Genomic DNA, 20,499 nt, shown 5'->3' on the forward strand with positions numbered 1-20,499 from the left:
TTGAGTGTTCATTGATAAGTACTGATACCATTGATACACGATTAAGTGTTCAATGATGAATGATATTATTGATAAACGATTATATATTCAGTAATAAGTATTGATATTATTGATAAATTATTGAGTGTTCATTGATAAGTATTGATAATATGGATAAATGATTATGTGAACAATGATAAACCTTGATATTATTGATAAATTATTGAGTGTTCATTGATAAGTACTGATACCATTGATACATGATTAAGTGTTCAATGATGAATGATATTATTGATAAACAATTAAATATTCAGTGATAAGTATTCATATTATTGATAAATTATTGAGTGTTCATTGATAAGTATTGATAATATGAATAAATAATTATGTGAACAATGATAAACCTTGATATTATTGATAAATTATTGAGTGTTCATTGATAAGTACTGATACCATTGATACATGATTAAGTGTTCAATGATGAATGATATTATTGATAAACGATTAAATATTCAGTGATAAGTATTGATATTATTGATAAATTATTGAGCGTTCATTGATAAGTATTGATATATTATTGATTTACAGATTTGAATTTTCAAAGCTTTAAATTTCAGTATCTTTAGATATTTAGATTCCATAAGTTTCAGACATTCAGATTTTGTAGTTCCTAATTTATCAAGCATACTTATAGACCCATCACTATAAATATAATTGTAATTATAATCACCAAGTACACTTATAATTCTATTACATAATATCATCATTTCGTTTATCAATTGCGCAATTTATAAACGCCTCAATTGCCCAAACTTCAAATTGTCGAAATCTCGACCCAAAGTCGATTCACGCAACGAATCGTACAACAGAATCAAGAAAAGGACGAACGTCAGGTATAAGATCCTTCATCTCCTCGAATTCTCTATCGTATTTTTAGCAAAACAAAGCAAATATCCGTTGGACTGACAACATTATTCAGTAATCGCGGGTTCATGAATCTTTCAGCACCCGCTGTCATTCTTCTAACTTTTTCCACGTCGAAAACACGCGAATTTTTATCAGTGAGGATCCTTCGCCACGAACTTTTAAGTATATACGCCTAAGAAGCAATTATCTGCGGATCTTTTTGTCGAGGTTAATTTATTTTTGGTTAAATAACGTTAGTACACTTTCTTTCATTTGCGATAACATTAAATTACCTTCAAAATTTTATTGTTTATGCGACAGTTTTAGCTGGAAGTTTCTTCAAAAGCCAATAAACTGTTTTGGGGGTTCTCGAATTTTTGTATTATAATTTTAACCTAAAATTTCGTAATGTATGTTGCAATACGTGTAATACACATTTAAACAATTTATTTCGTCATATAATGTGTATTATAAGGTGTAATCTATCAAAGTTCCAAATTTAATTATGGATGTGTAATATACATGTGAGTGTAACATATGTTCATAAATATACATATGTATAATATATCTGGTGTATGTATAAGTATATGTCCAATATGTAGATCCAATTTTCAAGCTTCTAATTTAATTGTTTACGTACAATACATAAGTGTAATGTATATTCTCATTATTATACATATGTTCAAAAATACGTGTATATCTAATCACATATGCATAAGTGTTATAATGTATTCAATATGTGCATTTAATTTTCTTAACTCTTTGATTAGGAGTCGATTGGTACGTCATAATGGAGGTCCGAAAGGTGTATGTGAAAACTAGAGCCGAGTTCGGCAAGCAATGTGTGTTCGATATTATGGGACCAACAATCGACGTCGAAATCTTACCAAATCCAGCTGATATGATTGATTATATATTAAGATCCCATTGTAACATTGGAACACAACATTCAAAGCAATTAGCACTGCACGAGGTAAAAATGCAAATACTATACTTAATAGAAATATATGTTACCGTGAAAGATCGAAATCTGCTGAATATCGACGTTCACCGGTGAATATCGACATTCACATAGTCGCTTGGTGTATGTCCGAAATATTTGCTAAATACCCTTATCTCTGATTTACACCGGTAAATGTCGACATTCACCATGCACTAACGGTGAATGTTGAACATGTCGGAGATTTATATTTTCTTCTCCGTAATTCAGTCGCTATAAAACGTCACAAGGGTGACGTATCTTTTTCGCCTCTCTTTCTGAGAGGAGAGACCAAGAATTTAAAACACATAGTACATTCTAAGCATACGTGTTCTTCCTCCGTAGCCTATTCTGGCGTGAGTTTCATATAGTATACTGAACAATTTTCCATTGGTAACATAATACTGTATATTCGTTTCCCCTGATTTTAATGGTACAATTAATTTCCTTTCATCATTAATTTTTAAAACGTCAAAACGTTTTAATCGTCTGTAATCCAAAGGTGTGTTGCACTTAGTTTTAGCAGAAACCACTTCAGAAAGTATTTTAGAGTACTTTTCTTGAGAAAAATTGAAACAATTGTCTTCTCGTTTAACCGCAATTAATGCATTTAACTTTTCAAGAAAAAGATCACGATTTACTGCAGTATCCATTCAGTATAAATTACGGTATTGGAAAAAAAAATTAAGAAAACATTGCTCGCATTATCAAAGCTTGCGTAAGATTGACAAAGCTGACTGACTCCCAGCAGAACACAGGATTTGGCGGGAGAGAGCCAGTCGCTTCTTTGTCGGTTCCTCTCTTTTGGACCTCCAGCAGAGCATATCTGTGATTGTCGACATACACCGGTGAAGATCCGAATGTACAAGAATGTAATAAAATATTCGGTCTTTCACCGACGTATTTGGTATATGTCGACATTCTCCAATTTCGGTCTTTCACAGTAATATATACATACTTCAAAATATTTCTCACACAAAAATCATAAGAGAAAAATTATTATTTTTAACATCATTTAAAATTATTACTAAAAGAATTGGAGAATTTTTATTTGGGTAAAAATGTATGTAAAACGTATGTAAGAAGTATATAAGATTCACTGAAAATGCACTAGAAATTTACTAGTAAAATTAGACATTTTCATCTACATAAAAGCATACACAAATTCTACTAAAAATATTCTAAAAATCTACTCAAAACCCACTAAAAACCTACAAAAAGTTTACCAAAAATCAATATAAAATCCCAAAAAGAACTGCCTAAAACACCGATTTACATTTAAAAATATAAATCCACAAAAATCTACACAAAAATAAATTTTCCGCAAATATTTGTCAGTAATTACATGAAGCGACAGTAACCTGCCAGACAGGTTGGCAACAAATCGTGAAATTCGCGCAATAAACTCTTCCGGACGTAGCATAAATAATTCACAAGTCGTCTGGAAATCTTCTGTAAATCGTGCGGAATATTTCGTTCGTGGCCCGACGTTGTTCCCGCTTGTAAATTCAAGGTTCAAACCATCTGCAAGACCGTGAAAAACAGCGGAATGTTTCATTTCGAGGGTGGTTGGCCGAAGGAGATCAATCCCAGGGACGAGGAGACCACGGCCAGGTTTCGCAGGAGGGTCGAAAAGGACGACAACTGGGCACCGAAATTACGTAAGTTGTTCGAGGTAAGTTATCGGCTTGATCGATTGAAGTTTGAGTCTCGATGCCTCAAAGACCCTCCGACTTTCTCCCTTCGAACACGTATATCCAGCCACCGACACTTCCGAAACTTTCCAATCTATTTTCCGATGGAAAAATGGAGATGGCTGGGAAATTGACAGTCGGAAAGAATGTTATCTCGTTAGACTGACGTTTAATGTCGATTCTAATTATACGAACGGAAAAATTTCATTTCGGTCCGAAATTTTTTTTTGTGAAATGTTCGGTAATATTTATCTTGTACTATTCTGAAATATGTGAAATGAAAATTTGGAGCCACTGGAATAATTAAATTTTAATATTGTAGGATGTGGAAAATGATTTATTTGTTTATTCTTGTAGAACGTTGTAAAAGAAAATATACAGGGTGTTTCATAACTTGAGTAAGTCCCTGAAATGAGGGGTAGATGACGTGAATCTGAATAAGATTTCTCTTTGCGAAAATAGGGTTTGAAGCTTCGTTTTTGAATTATTAAGGAAAAACCGAGGTAGTGATGGCTTCGAACCTGCTGCGATCGTGAACAAATCCCATTTTTGCAAAGGGAAATCTTATTCAGAATCTTGTCAACTACCTCACATTTCAGGGACCTACACTAGTTGTGAGACACCCTATACATGTACTTATGAGGAAATGAGACCGTAGAGCCACTAGAATAATTCTGTTTTAACATTGTACAACATGAAAAATGATTACACCGTATTTATTTATTTGTTCAGTCTTGTAGAATATTCTAAAATAAAATATATGTGTACTCATGATAAAATGAAAATTTAGTGTCACTAAAATTATTAAACATTAAAGTGACTTATTTGTTCATTCGTTCAATTTCAATTAAATGAATTGAAGTAAAATAAATGAATTAATCGAAGTAAATTATTTAAAGTAAAAAATATATTGCACATGGTAAAAAGTTGCATTGTATTTATTTTAACAGATAATGGAAGGCAATATTCTTCAAAATGGCGCATTGAACATTTACCAACACTACTTCAGCGACATGATACCGACAGAGCTGGTACAACCCCTCGGTCTCAGGTAAGGGAATGTATATTCTGGTGTAACATAAGCTTACTATGTCTAACAGTTAGTTCAGGAAGGTCTCATTTGATTTTGAGACAACTAACTCTTGGTAGAACTGGATCTTCGAAGATCCCTTCTAGTTAACAGTGTAACTTCGTTGCATTTCATCTCAATTGACAGAAGCGTCATATCGTTTACTTGAATTGGAAATTGAGTGCTCTATTGTGAATTCAAAGTTCAATTATAAATTTTAAGTTTAATTATAGTTAAGTTTCAAAAATGGAATGGTACATCAAGGATGAAATAGTGTACATGTTAATTTCATGTGTTTATGAGATTCCATTATAAATTCAAAAATAAAATTACACATCAAGGATAAAATAATTTACACATTAATTAATTTCATTTTATAAGGATCATTTTTTCAAGAAAATATTGTGAACAAATTTTATGATCTTGACTATTCGTATCCTAAAATTAAATCAAATCCTCTGATCGATCATTTTGATCTGCTTGGTTCAGTGTTAAATTATGGTAGTGTGATTGATTATTATTTTCTTTTTAGAACAGTGAATATATACGAGTATCCAGATACCCCGAAGAGGCCAGTGACCAACATCTCCTGGTCACCAGATAATGGAAGCAGGCTCGCAGTTAGTTACTGCTACCTGAAGTTTGGTAGTCAGCAAGATTATGGTAACAACGTGTACATCTGGCAGGTTGGTAGGTACTTAAAAATAAAGAGTGCACGTATTAAATTTTCTACAACTTTCAAATCCATGAATCCAAAAATTTGTTCGTTAACATCTCTTAACATTATGTTGACAAACATTCTATTATTAATAACAACGTCACTGTTGTTCATGCATCATATGTATGTGTTTATACATTCCATACATGTGTTCATATATCTGATGTATGTATTTATATATCACACGTATGTGTTCATACATCACATATATCTACTTATACATCATACATATGTGTTCATATGTTACATCACACGTATGTGTTTATACATTACACATATGTGTTCATACATCACACGTATGGGTTTATACATCACACATATGTGTTCATACATCACATATACGTGTCCATACATTACACATATGTGTTCATACATCACATGTATGTATTTATACATCTCACATACGTGTTCCTACACCACATATATGTATTTATACATCTCACATATGTGTCAATACACCACACTACAAACCCAGTCAAAAAATACCTACTCCAAACAAATCACACCTATCAAACTCTCATCTCCATCATCCCCTCTCACTATCCCACAAGGCACCTAACTCGTTGAAAAGTCGATACCGAATACAAAGACACTACATCGAAAAAAACAAACACAAGCTTCATATATTTTCTCCTCTCACATAATCCGGATTACGAAACGCCTTCGTCATTTCACGACCAGACAATCCGAACGAGCCTTGCATGGCCCTGGATCCTTTTTGCCCGAGCGTGGTTTGCGAATTTAATCCCCGGGATCCTTCTGTCCTTGCCAGCGGTCTTAAGTCAGGCCAGGTCTGTAACTGGGATATCAGGACCGGCAAGAAACCCGTTCAGACTTCGCATCTGCTATACAGTCACAGGTAAGCGAAGGCGGTACGTGTTCAGACGCCTCGGGCTTTGTCTGCAAAGCTCTGGCTTTTCTTCCGACGGACATTCGCTCGATCTATTAACTCGAACATTTTTCGAACGTGTTCGCGGGAAATGCTAATTGAAGCCATTGTTTTCGTCGGGATGATTGTGTGCTAATTGTTCGGACTGTTTTCGGGTATGAAAGTTTGGTACGTTGAGGAAGGGATGGGGTTTTGTATAATTTCCTCTTTTGTGGATTTTAGGGAATTTAAGGATTTTTAATTTTTTGTAGGGAATTTAAGGAGTTATATTTTCACATAGAGAATTTGACAGAGGGGTTTTGAGGATCTTTTCTGCAAAGAATTTCATTTCATGCAATAAACTTGAGGACTTCTAATTTTCTGTAGAGATTTTATCAATTTTGAATAAATAGCATCACTCAAATTCTAGGAAAATAATTTTTCTGTGCATAAAATATTTATGTAAATCAAATATCATTTTCCTAGAGACTACGTGAATTCCGTAAGATGGTTGACAAGCAAAAGCAACACAGAGTTCTTCTCCGCATCTTCCGGCGGTCAAGCGATGTGGTGGGACACGCGACAGCTTCGAAAACCCATCGAAATTTTAATGTTCGATTTCGAGAACCCAAATGACCCTAACATCGACAGAGCTGTTGGAGTTTCGTGCTTGAACCACGGTCCTTTGGTAGGCACCAAGTTCATGTTCGGCATGGAGAACGGTATCGTCGTGACGGGCACCAGAAAGGTGAAAACGAATGCCGAGAAGTTGGCAGTTAGATTAGAAGCTCATTTTGGTCCGGTGAGGTCGGCGGATCGTAATGTGTTTAATCCGTCGGTATTTTTGACGGTCGGCGATTGGACTGCTCGGATTTGGGCTGAAGACACTAGGGAAGGTTGTCTACTTTCTACTTGGTAAGATATTCTTTTATTATATTGCATTTTTATTTTTAGTTTTGTTACTGGTTTATTAATTTTATTAATTTCTTATTGCTTTATTAATTTTGTTATTGGTTTGTTAATTTAGGTTGTCTACTTTGTACTTGGTGAGTCGCTCTCTCATTATATTGCAGGTTTATTTTTAGTTTTGTTACTGATTTATTAATTTCATTAATTTCTTAGTGGTTTATTAATTTTTTATTACTTTATTACTTTTGTTATTTTGTTTGTTAATTTAGGTTGTCTACTTTCTACTTGGTGAGTCGCTCTCTCATTATATTGCATGTTTATTTCTAGTTTTGTTACTGATTTATTAATTTCATTAATTTCTTAGTGGTTTATTAATTTTTTATTACTTTATTACTTTTCTTATTGGTTTGTTAATTTAGGTTGCCTACTTTCTATTTGGTGAGTCGCTCTCTCATTATATTGCATGTCTATTTTTAGTTTTGTTACTGATTTATTAATTTCATTAATTTCTTAGTGGTTTATTAATTTTTTATTACTTTATTACTTTTCTTATTGGTTTGTTAATTTAGGTTGTCTACTTTCTATTTGGTGAGTCACTCTCTCATTATATTGCATGTTTATTTTTAGTTTTGTTACTGATTTATTAATTTCATTAATTTCTTAGTGGTTTATTAATTTTTTATTACTTTATTACTTTTGTTATTTTGTTTGTTAATTTAGGTTGTCTACTTTCTACTTGGTGAGTCGCTCTCTCATTATATTGCATGTCTATTTTTAGTTTTGTTACTGATTTATTAATTTCATTAATTTCTTAGTGGTTTATTAATTTTTTATTACTTTATTACTTTTCTTATTGGTTTGTTAATTTAGGTTGTCTACTTTCTATTTGGTGAGTCACTCTCTCATTATATTGCATGTTTATTTTTAGTTTTGTTACTGATTTATTAATTTCATTAATTTCTTAGTGGTTTATTAATTTTTTATTACTTTATTACTTTTGTTATTTTGTTTGTTAATTTAGGTTGTCTACTTTCTACTTGGTGAGTCGCTCTCTCATTATATTGCATGTCTATTTTTAGTTTTGTTACTGATTTATTAATTTCATTAATTTCTTAGTGGTTTATTAATTTTTTATTACTTTATTACTTTTCTTATTGGTTTGTTAATTTAGGTTGTCTACTTTCTATTTGGTGAGTCACTCTCTCATTATATTGCATGTTTATTTTTAGTTTTGTTACTGATTTATTAATTTCATTAATTTCTTAGTGGTTTATTAATTTTTTATTACTTTATTACTTTTGTTATTTTGTTTGTTAATTTAGGTTGTCTACTTTCTACTTGGTGAGTCGCTCTCTCATTATATTGCATGTTTATTTTTAGTTTTGTTACTGATTTATTAATTTCATTAATTTCTTAGTGGTTTATTAATTTTTTATTACTTTATTACTTTTCTTATTGGTTTGTTAATTTAGGTTGTCTATTTTTTATTTGGTAAGACACTCTCTTGCTATATCGCATATCTGTTTCTATTTGTGTTATTGGTTTGTTAATTTTGTTCATTTTGTATTGGTTTATTACTTTTGTTATTGGTTTGTTAATTTAGGTTATCTACTTTCTATTTGGTGAGTCACTCTCTCATTATATTGCATGTTTATTTTTAATTTTGTTACTGATTTATTAATTTCATTAATTTCTTAGTAGTTTATTAATTTTTTATTACTTTATTACTTTTCTTATTGGTTTGTTAATTTAGGTTGTCTATTTTTTATTTGGTAAGACACTCTCTTGCTATATTGTATATCTGTTTCTATTTGTGTTATTGGTTTGTTAATTTTGTTCATTTTTTATTGGTTTATTACTTTTGTTATTGGTTTGCTAATTTGGGTTGTCTACTTGGTAAGATACTCTCTCATTATATTGCATGTCTATTTCTATTTTTGTTATTGGTTCGTTAATGTTATTAATTTTTTATTGGTTTATTAATTTTAGATATTTTTTACTGATTTATTAGCTTTGTTATTGGTTTGTTGATTTCGGTTGTTTAGTTGGTAAGGTACTCTCTCATTATATTGCATAATTGCAAATTTATACATATTTCAAGTTAGAAGGTCTAAATAGCACTAACCACGAAAGAAGGAGTAATATGTACAGAAAAAAGTAATTCAAAGAAAATGTATTATTGTGAATCCCAGTGTATTATAATTAAAATCAATTATTTAAAATTGATTTAAAAATTAATTTCTAGAAAATTCAAATTGTATACCTAAGTGGATCTTGTGATAAAACTTGAGAGATTCAAATACTTATTTGATATAAACCTTAATATCAAATTTGAAACTTATATCTTATATCAAACACATACAATTATATCGAACACACTAGTCACATTATACACGTTAATAATATTAAATACATTAAATTCAACAGATTGAATATATTCTGTGACACAGATTCAATATATTAAATTAAGTATATCAAACATGCGAAAAATAAATTCACCATATTCAATATATTCAAGTACATCTAATATGTTACTTATATCAAATATATTAAATTCGGCATTCTGAATAAATTAAATATAATAAATATAGACAAGCAAATATAGAAAGGTTAAATATATTAAATATACTAAATATATTAAATATACTAAATATATTAAATATATTGCATATATTGCATATATTGCATATATCGCATACTCTAAATATATTGCATCAATCAAATACATTTTTATAATACCTAAAACTTGACACCACATCGTCATCAAATTTCTCCACGTTTTTTAAGTAAAATATATGAAATATAAAATATATCATACGCATACGTTATTCAAGATACGAAATAATAGTAGCGCACATTCGGAATATCATTTAATCGCATTTCTGTGGTGAATTCATGGTTGTAAGGTATCTCCTGGACACTCCAACAGGCGGTTGCTGGAACAAGGCAAGATGTTCTGTTTTTTATGTGATGACTTCAACAGGACAATTGTTGGCCTGGGATCTTCTTCAGGGTCTTCGGCAGCCCGTTTTTACGTTGCAGCTATGCAAAGAAAGTCTTACTGCCATAGCGCCGTACGAGGAAGGAACCTTTTTGGCCGTTGGAAACATGCTCGGAAATGTATATCTCGTCGAATCGACGGAATTTCTTCAGTCGTTCGATAAAAAGGACAGAACTGCCTTTTCAGAGGTCAGTCACCACGAAAGGAACACCGTTTTCTTTTCCTACCGCCATTATTCATTCGTTTCTGCATCTTACTCTGCACGCTATCACGAAATTTTATGTTCTTTATGAAATATTTATTCGTTACTGTTTCGTGACTTTCATTCAATTATTTATGTATTCGTTAATAATAATTTATACCAATTTATTCTTTGTTAATTTATTAATTTATTTTTGTATTTATTAACGATATTAATTTGTGTCCTTATTGCAGGTAATTAATTTTTGTATCTGTTAGTGGTCATTAATTTTATTAATTATGTATTTATTAACGATATTCAATTTGTGTTTTAATTAACAGTGTTAATTGATTCTTGCATTTATTGACAGCTAACTTGTCTTTTAACAGTGTTAACTCATTTGAGTATTTAATAGAATTAATTAATTTTTGTAATTATTAACAGTATTAATTCAATTTTATATTTATTAATTACGCAATTATTCAATTATTCAATTACTCAATTATTCAATTACTCAATTACTCAATTACTCAATTATTCAATTATTCAATCATTCAATCATTCAATCATTCAATTACTCAATTACTCAATTACTCAATTACTCAATTACTCAATTATTCCATTATTCAATTATTCAATTACTCAATTACTCAATTATTCAATTACTCAATTATTCAATTATTCAATCATTCAATCATTCAATTACTCAATTACTCAATTACTCAATTACTCAATTACTCAATTACTCAATTATTCCATTATTCAATTATTCAATTACTCAATTACTCAATTATTCAATTACTCAATTATTCCATTATTCAATTATGACAATATTAATTATTTTGTAAAATTCTCTATTAATTTATGGTATTATTAAGGATAATTATATACTTGTCTTTTAACAATTAAAATTTATTTTACATATTTAACATTATTTTTTTACATATCATATATGATCTGCAGGTACTGTACTTGTTATATTATATGTTCATTTATATATGTTATGTTATATTGTTTATTTTGCACAGTTCATTACATGCTGTTTATTAAATATTTTTATAAATGATATTCAAATGTAACTTCACTAAACTGCTTCTAAACATTTATATAAATCAAAATTACACGTAATATCTTGAAGTTTTTCTCTCAGTTTCTAGACAGACATTCAAAAATGACGAAAGCAGTCGATGTCCGATTGAGGGAGATCAGATTAGTTCAAAGGATCGAGGCACAGATGGAACGAACCGAAGTCAAGGGAAAAACTAAGCCGAGAAAAGCTGGGTCAAAGGGCAAAGCGAGAGAAAAACAGAAAGAAAAAGGTACTCGCGAATCAAGAGGTAGTAAAAGGAAAAGTGCGTCGAAAGAAAGAAAGAAAAGAGAAGATTCTCCGCAAATGATAGAAGCTGAGCAGAAATATTTCGAGATGGTGCAAAAGGTACGATATATCGATGTACATCAAACTTTTTACGTGTTGCTACGAGCTTCTACGTACTTTAATTTACGAAGATGAAAGTTCGCAAATTTTTTATTGTATGGAGTTTTCATGGTCTCAAGGTTACAAGTTTTCAAGGTTTCTAATTTTCAAGGTTCCAAGTTTTCAAGTTTTCTAGTTTTCTAGTTTTCTAGTTTTCTAGTTTTCTAGTTTTCTAGTTTTCTAGTTTTCTAGTTTTCTAGTTTTCTAGTTTTCTAGTCTTCAAGTTTTCAAGGTTTCAAGTTTTTAAGTTTTTAAGTTTTTAAGTTTTCAAGTTTTCAATGTTTCGAAGTTTCGAGTTTCAAATTTTCCATTCTTTCGATTCCCCAATCTTGCAATTTCTGTATCTTTCAGTTTCTGTCATTTCCCAATTTCTCAATTGCTCAGTTATTTAATTTTTCAATTTTTCAATTTTTCAATTTTTCAATTTTTCAATTTTTCAATTTTTCAATTTTTCGATTTTTCAATTTTTCAATTTTTCAATTTTTCATTTTTTCAAGTTTTCAAGTTTTTTAGTTTTTTAGTTTTCTAGTTTTCTAGTTTTCTAGTTTTCTAGTTTTCTAGTTTTCTAGTTTTCTAGTTTTCTAGTTTTCTAGTTTTCTAGTTTTCTAGTCTTCAAGTTTTCAAGGTTTCAAGTTTTTAAGTTTTTAAGTTTTCAAGTTTTCAATGTTTCGAAGTTTCGAGTTTCAAATTTTCCATTCTTTCGATTCCCCAATCTTGCAATTTCTGTATCTTTCAGTTTCTGTCATTTCCCAATTTCTCAATTGCTCAGTTATTTAATTTTTCAATTTTTCAATTTTTCAATTTTTCAATTTTTCCATTTTCCAATTTTTCAATCATTTAGCTATTCAACTATTCAATTCTTAAAATCTTCCACTTTTCAATTTTTCTATTTTTCAACTACTTAATGATTCAATTATTCAATAATTCAATTATTCAACCGTTCGCTTACTCAATTACACAGTCACCCAATTACTTAATTGTTCAATTGTTCAATTGCCCATTTAATCAATTACTCAATTACTCAATTACTTAATTGTTTAATTGATTAATTGTTCAATTACTTATTTTCTCAATTACTCAACTACTCAATTACTTAATTGTGTAATTATTCAATTACTTAATTGTTTAATTCTTTAATTGTTCAATTACTTATTTTCTCAGTTACTCAACTACTCAATTACTTAATTATGTAATTATTCAATTACTCAATTGTTCAATTGTTCAATTACTCATTTTCTCAATTACTTAATTGTTCAATTGCTCCATTGCTCAATTAGTCAATTACTCAATTACTTAATTGTTTAATTGTTTAATTGTTTAATTGTTCAATTACTTATTTTCTCAATTACTCAACTACTCAATTACTCAATTACTTAATTGTGCAATTACTTAATTACTCAATTACTCATTTTCTCAATTATTTAATTGTTCAATTGCTCCATTGCTCAATTAGTCAATTACTCAATTACTTAATTGTTTAATTGTTTAATTGTTTAATTGTTCAATTACTCATTTTCTCAATTACTTAATTGTTCAATTGCTCAATTGCTCAATTACTCAATTACTCAATAACTAAATTATTCAATTATTCAATTACCAAGTTCTATTACTTTGAAATATAGAAACAGTCGTACCTACAGATGTATAAATTCATAAATATCCAAATCACTGAACTCAGAAATTGACACCTTCCAATTCCAAAAAGACCATCAAACGTCCTACAAATAACAGTCGATAATTTTCAAATACTCGAATAATTCCTTGTCCATCACCAAACACTGAAATACACAAAACCTCTCAAATTTCAACATTATCCAATAATCTTCTCGTATTCTTCGTCACCTGAACCGACCACTCATCAGGGAATGGAGGAGTACGCTGCCGAAAGCGATCCCGACCTCCGTCCGGTCCCGGTGCAAGTGCAAGCCCGGAAACAGGAGCGAAAGCCGCGTCGCGGAGAGGCTTCCGCGTCGGCGGACGATATGGACTCATCGGCGAGCAAACGAGACACGAGAACCAAGAGCCGTCGAATCCACGTGAGAAAGAGGACGACTTTGGGGACATCGGGCCGAATATCCGAAGCACTGACGGCGGAAGGTAGCGACGACGAGTCCTCCGCTAAACTGCTCCAGGACGAGCTGAAGAGGAAGAGGAGGAAAGGACGAAAGCCGAAGATCACGTTCACGTACCCGGTGCCGTGCAAGGGAGAGATCTGCAAGCCGAGGATCTGCTGTTATAGGAAGGAGAGGGAGACGAGAAAGGAGAGGACGGGGAGAGAGACAAGGGAGAGCACGGACATCGAGGAGAGAACAGAGAGCACGTCGGTGAAATGGACGTCGGTGAAACCGACTGTTGGACGTAAGCAGGCGGCCATTCTTAGGGAAATGAAGAAACCACCCTCGGAGCTCACGAGAGAGGCGCGCAGAGCCAGGGCAGAGATCAGTGAGATGATCGTCAAGACGCGCACTGTTCGTCGAACGTGGCAGATACAGTGAGTAGATGGGTTCTTTTGGGGGATTTATGGAAGTATGTGGAGCTGAATGTTTATTTTGGAGAATTTACGGAGATTTGCGGAGTAGAATTTTGAGGAACTTCCGGAGCAATGGGGAGTACAGGGTTTATATTGGGGAATTTCGGGAACATTGGTGAGCAGAACGTTTTTTTTGAGGAATTTATGGTGCTTTGTGGAGCTGAATGTTTGTTTTGGGGAATTTACGGGGATCTGTGGACCAGAATTTTTATTTTGGGGAATTTACGGAGCAATGGGGAGTGCAAGGTTTATTTTGGGGAATTTTTGGAAAATGGTGAGCAAAATGTTTTTTTGAGGAATTTAGGAAAATCTGTGGAGCTGAATGTTTGTTTTGGGGAATTTACGGGGATCCGTGGACCAGAATTTTTATTTTGGGGAATTTACGGAGCAATGGGGAGTACAAGGTTTATTTTGGGGAATTTTTGGAGAATGGCGAGCAAAATGTTTTTTTGAGAAATTTAGGGAGATCTGTGGAGCAGAATGTTTATTTTGAGGAACTTACGGAGCTTTGTGGAGGAGGTCACCTCTAGGGAATTTGAGGAACTCTATGGAGCAGAATTTATTATGAGAAATTTCTGGAGCTTTGCGAAGTTTCCAAGGTAGTTTGAGGATTTAGAGAGATTTTGAGGATTATGGAGGGTCAGTATTGGGAATTTAGACATTTGGAAAAATTTTGAAATTTAGAAAATTGGCAATTTTTATAGTTGCAAGGTGCATAGTTACAAATTTGGAAATGTAGAAAATTAGAAGTTTTGAAGGTTGTGAGGGTTGAGATTATGAAATTTAGGAAAATAGCGACCTTCATAATTACAAGGGTTGTAATTTGAAAAATGAGAAAATTTGCAATTTTCAAAATTGTAAAATTTCAAATTTTGAAAATTAGAAAATTGACAATTTCTTTAACTGCAAAGGTTCCAATTTGGCAATTTATAAAATTAGCAATCTTCATAGTTGCAAGGGTTCTAATTTGAAAACTGAGAAAATTGGCAATTTTTTTAACTGCAAGGGTTCAGATTCGAAAATTTAGCTAATTGGTAATTTTCAAAGTTGCAAGGCAAAATTAGGACATTGACAAAATTGACAATTTCCACAATTACAAGGGTTGAAATTTGTAAATGAAGAAAATTGGCAATTTGCAAAATTACACTTACAATTTGCAAACTCATGAAATCAGTAGTTTTTAAAATTGCAAAGATCCAAATTTGACAATTTAAGAAATTGACAATTTTTAAACTTGTAAGTATTCAAATTTGAATATATAGAAGATTGGAATTTTCAAAATTGGAAGGATGCAAACTTGAAAGTGTAGAAAATTGACTTTTTGAAGATTGCAAGTATGCAGATTTAGAAAGTGGGAGAATTTGCAGTTTTTTAGATTGTAAGGGTTCTAATTTGAAAACTGAAAAACTGAGTAGTTTTTGAAATTGTAAGGGTTCTAATTTGAAAACTGAGAAGAAACAACAATTTTCTCATAATAAAAATCAATTTCTTATAACTAGCAGAAATAAACACACCCCTCAATCCTTTATTACAAAAAAAACTTACCCTCAATCACTTATAAGCAAACAAAAATAAAACTTCCCTTAACACCTTACAATCAAAGAAAAAGATCGCTCACCCTTTTCTGACTAAAACAGAATTGAAACATCTCTCAATCCCCTATAACCAAAAAAACTACCCTCCATTCCTTTTAACTAAAAGAAACCAATAAAATTTCCCCTAACCCCTTATAATCAAATAAAAACATCCCCCACTAATTTGCAACAAAAAAAGAATTAAAACATCCCTCAATCCACTACAACCAAAAAACTGAGGGTCCCCTACTACCCTCAGTTCCTTATAAGCAAAATAAAACACTTTTTAACTCCTTACAATAAAAGAAAAGAAACCTCAATCCTACAAAAATAAAAAAATTCCTAAATCATAACAAAAAAAAACCCTTATAAAAATTATTTACCTCTTTCAAATCTCTCATAAATCCACTTCATTCCTCAATCTACCTAAACAAGCAAACTGTCCCTGCACCACAAAATTCTACCGAAAAACCACTACCACTAATATCCATACACCACTATCACGAAATTCTCGAGCGATCCTTTATCACTCTAACAAAATTCGAAGTTCGTTAATTGAACCACAAGCAACATTCATCAACAAACATGAGATCGATCTGTCCATTGACCCGGAGCTTCAATTTGCGGAAATAGGGCAAAGCAGACAAGGAAGGAACAAAAGCCGGATGGTCGAAAACGGAGAGTAAGAGAGAAACGAACGAGGTTCGCAGAGGACACGGAGTGGGACACGAAGTTTGAGGAGGACATAGAAGAGGAGAGCGTGAGGGACGAGGTCGGAAAGAGGACAATTCCAGAGGATCCTTGCAGTCCTCCGAAAGGAAAGAGTATCATGGAAGAGGCCTCGGCGATCCTCGGTGTTCCGCTAAAAAAAATAGTCGAACAGATAGACGACAGTGGAGGGGAGAAGAAAAAATCGGACGAACCCGGAGTTTATCCTCGACTTTCGGAGTATCAGGGATCCATCGACTGATATTTAGGGAGTTTCCTGATACCTGGCTACGGAATGAGGTATAATTTAGTTCCAATTTTGAGTACTTCAAGCATTAGCCATTAATATAAATTTCATGGGTTTAGGAATTTTTCGAATTTTTGTAACCTGGATAGGTCTGCAATAGTTTGATCTGACGTCTGAATTTTGTTTATTTAGAAATTTATTTTTTGGGTATGCAGGTCTTGAGAAATTTATAGTAATTAATACTAGTTTATTTTATATTGTATTTGGGGTACTTGATATGAATTTTGTGGTGTATTTGATATGTGATATGTGATTGTGTGTTATTTTTGAGGTACTGTTATGTGTAGTTTTATGTTATGTTTGATGTAATGTGATATGTAGGTTTATGTCATGTTTGGTATAATATAATAAGTAATTTTATGTCATGTGTGGTGTAACATGATATGTAGTTTTATATCATGTGTGGACCAGTGTGATATGTAACTTTATATCATATGTGGTTTAACGTGATATGTAACTTTAAATTATATATGGATCAATGTGATATGTAACTTTATATCATGTGTGGACCAATGTGATATGTAACTTTATATCATGTGTGGTAATATGATATGTAACTCTATATCATGTGTGTCATATGATATGTACTTTTATATCATGTGTGGTGTAATATGATATGTAGTTTTATATCATGTGTGGATCAGTGTGATATGTAACTTTATATCATATGTGGTTCAATGTGATATGTAACTTTAAATCATATATGGATCAATGTGATATGAAACTTTATATCATGTGTAGACCAATGTGATATGTAACTTTACATCACATGTGGTAATATGATATGTAACTCTATATCATGTGTGTCATATGATATGTACTTTTATATCATGTGTGGTGTTATATGATATGTAACTTTATATCATGTGTGGTGTAATATGATATGTACTTTCATATCATGTGTGGTCCCATATGATATATACTTTGACATCATGTGTGGTCCCATATGATATACGAGTGTACTTTAACATCATGTATGATTCAATGTGATGTATACTTTTATATCATATGTGATCCAACATAATACATAATTTTACATCATATGTGGTACAATATGACATACAACTTCATATCATATTTGGTGTTATTTAATATGTAATTTCATATCACATGTGGAACAATATGATATACCTATAATTTCATATCATGTGTGGTCCAATATAACACATATATAATTTCACATTATAATTTAACATAACATAATATACAATATCAGTATTATTTAATCAGTCCACATATTTAAATATAAAGTACTTATTCGACTAAAAAGTTGATTGAGAGAATGAAACTGTTTTAAGTAAAAATATATTTTTTTTTATAAAAACAGTGCTTCAAAATTGTTATATAATTATGATAGAATTGTTGAATACAGTTTGATGATTTTAAGCAGAATTTCAGTAACAAAATCAAGGATAGGTAGAATGTTATAATGAATATTAAATGGACGAAGAGAATAGACGACCTTAGATCCATATTAACATTGCATAATTAGTATGGTAGAAAGTCAGTAATAATAGATTGAGTTTTGGTAGAGTTCCAGTAGTAATCCTGATGTCAATTGAAACTCTATGATTAATACTAAATCATAGAGGAGAATTAAGATTCACTTGGGGATAGGAGCTCAGATTCATACAGGCTGATTCAAAAGAAATACTCATACCATTAAAAGTAAATAGCACTTTTGAAATGAAGGAAGATATAACAAAAACATAAATCAAAGAGAAAATATTAAAAATTTTAGATACAATAAAATTTGCACATGTTAATTATTTTAACAATATTTATTTTATTATTTATTCTAATAATTTTCTCTTTACCAATAATTTTTACTTTATTATTAAGCTGACTGTCTTTAAATTATTATCACAATATTTTTTACTATTATTATTAGGTCAATAATTTTAATAATACTTATATCGTTGAATATTGTTTCAATAATTTTTATTTTATTATTACTCTAAAAATTATTGTTCTTATATTGTCACAACAATTTTTGTTTTATTATTATCCTAGCAATTTTACCTCAATATTATCCCAATAAATTTTACCTCAATATTGTCTCAATAATTTTTACTTTCTTACTACCTCAATAATTTTGCACCTTAACATTGTGCCAACAATTTTCACTTTATTATTATCCCATAATTTTTACGTCGATATTACTTCAACAACTTTTACTTTATTATTATCTTAACAATTTTCACTTTAATATTACCCAATAACTTTTAAATTATTATTACTCTAATTATTATTAACCTTGTTCTTTAATATTGCCCCAATAATTTTTAACTCATTATTATCCCAATAAGTTCAACTTTTTTTAAAAATTCTCAAAATTCTTTAAACACATACATTGAAAAGAATTTTTAATTCTTCCATTCTATCCCTTCTCAACTTTCATTAAAAAATTTATATTATTAATAATTTAAATTATTTAATGTTTTCAGCGCAATTTCACTACTGACAATCGAAGCTCCATTAACGAAAACCAGCAAGATGATATTCCTGTGATAATAACCGTAGATTTACACTTTAATTTCATACTAGTTTTATGTAATTATATTAGTTGTAAACATAGATTGTGAGTTAAGTGTCTCACAGTCAGACATTAGTATTCATTAATAAAACCTGTAATTTACAGCACTGTCTCTCTTCTGTAATTTATTGTAATTTAGTGCAATTTATTCGGATAACATGGAATAGTGCCAGGTGATTTTACTTCTGGAATATTTATTGCATTGCTTTTCGGTGCTTTCAAGAATTTCAGTTAAATTCCTCGCGATTTCCCTGCTTTCTGTAATGAATCAAAGGCAGAATTTCCGAAACCTCTTCACATACTCTGAAAATCCTAATTTAATTTCTTTTAACAACTCTTGAAGAAATTTGGGAAGATTCTATTAAATACGTAAGCAACTATTGGAGATCATTATAAACTATAAATTACTCTTTCATCAATTCAACAAAATTGCAAACTCTTTTCTAAATTAGACAGAATTACAAACTATTCTTCCTTATTAAATTAAAAAGAAAGTAATTAAAGATATTCATTATACATTTGATCATTTTTATATTTAATATTTCTCTTACATTTATTTCTTTTTAAATTATTTTTTTTTTCAATGTGTAGTTACATTACTACATATATCATACATAATAATTATCACATAAAACGTGACATATTTCTATCTGTCATACACGTGACACAATTCATATTTTATTACATTTCCAGTCCTAGCCCCATATATCTATTCAAAAACATATAAAAATAAAACTTGTCAAATATTTAATCCGAAATTCACGTCAAAGTTATAAATCACATAGCAACAACCGTACGCTGTTTATAAAAATTCCTCCGAAATTTTTCAGCAAATCTCAGCGAAAAGTTTCCCTGTTCGCAGAGCGAAAGCTTTATTTTCTTTGAAATATGTTGAAAGAAGGGATGCTGCGGTAAAGCTCCCGAGCGTTTGCAGGATCACGGTATGATAAATTCGGCCAGGAAGATCCGACAATCAAAGGCTGGTTTCGGGAGAAAAGTGCAAGAAGACATATCCGGAAGCCGTCCGTCGTCCATGTTCAGACCAACTTCCGGAATGTTCGAATAA

The 20,499-nt window shown here is 31.0% G+C and overlaps 2 protein-coding genes across 6 annotated transcripts in view; one reads left to right on the forward strand and one right to left on the reverse strand.

Moving 5' to 3' along the window:
* LOC100876010 (furin-like protease 1) overlaps window positions 1-20,499 on the reverse strand; it is a 394,431-nt gene that overhangs the window by 134,231 nt on the left and 239,701 nt on the right. The window lies entirely within an intron of this gene.
* LOC143265060 (dynein axonemal intermediate chain 2-like) lies at window positions 781-19,530 on the forward strand. Its single transcript, XM_076534812.1, has 12 exons — window positions 781-1,113; window positions 1,656-1,858; window positions 3,378-3,539; window positions 4,509-4,609; window positions 5,160-5,317; window positions 6,027-6,204; window positions 6,700-7,128; window positions 10,029-10,311; window positions 11,455-11,739; window positions 13,641-14,269; window positions 16,516-16,890; window positions 19,345-19,530. The coding sequence occupies exons 2-11, from the start codon at window positions 1,676-1,678 to the stop codon at window positions 16,850-16,852; spliced, it is 2,745 nt and encodes a 914-aa protein (XP_076390927.1). The 5' UTR covers window positions 781-1,113; window positions 1,656-1,675; the 3' UTR covers window positions 16,853-16,890; window positions 19,345-19,530.

The sequence above is a fragment of the Megachile rotundata genome, chromosome 8 (assembly GCF_050947335.1).
Source record: "Megachile rotundata isolate GNS110a chromosome 8, iyMegRotu1, whole genome shotgun sequence".
NCBI classification, from domain to species: domain Eukaryota; kingdom Metazoa; phylum Arthropoda; class Insecta; order Hymenoptera; family Megachilidae; genus Megachile; species Megachile rotundata.

Bases quoted from the DNA above. Each gene is read 5' to 3' on its own strand.
- LOC143265060 (XM_076534812.1), top strand. From the start codon at position 1,676: ATGGAGGTCCGAAAGGTGTATGTGAAAACTAGAGCCGAGTTCGGCAAG. The intron at 4,610-5,159 runs GTAAGGGAATGT...TTTTCTTTTTAG, and splicing joins GTACAACCCCTCGGTCTCAG to AACAGTGAATATATACGAGT. The intron at 11,740-13,640 runs GTACGATATATC...ACCACTCATCAG, and splicing joins ATTTCGAGATGGTGCAAAAG to GGAATGGAGGAGTACGCTGC.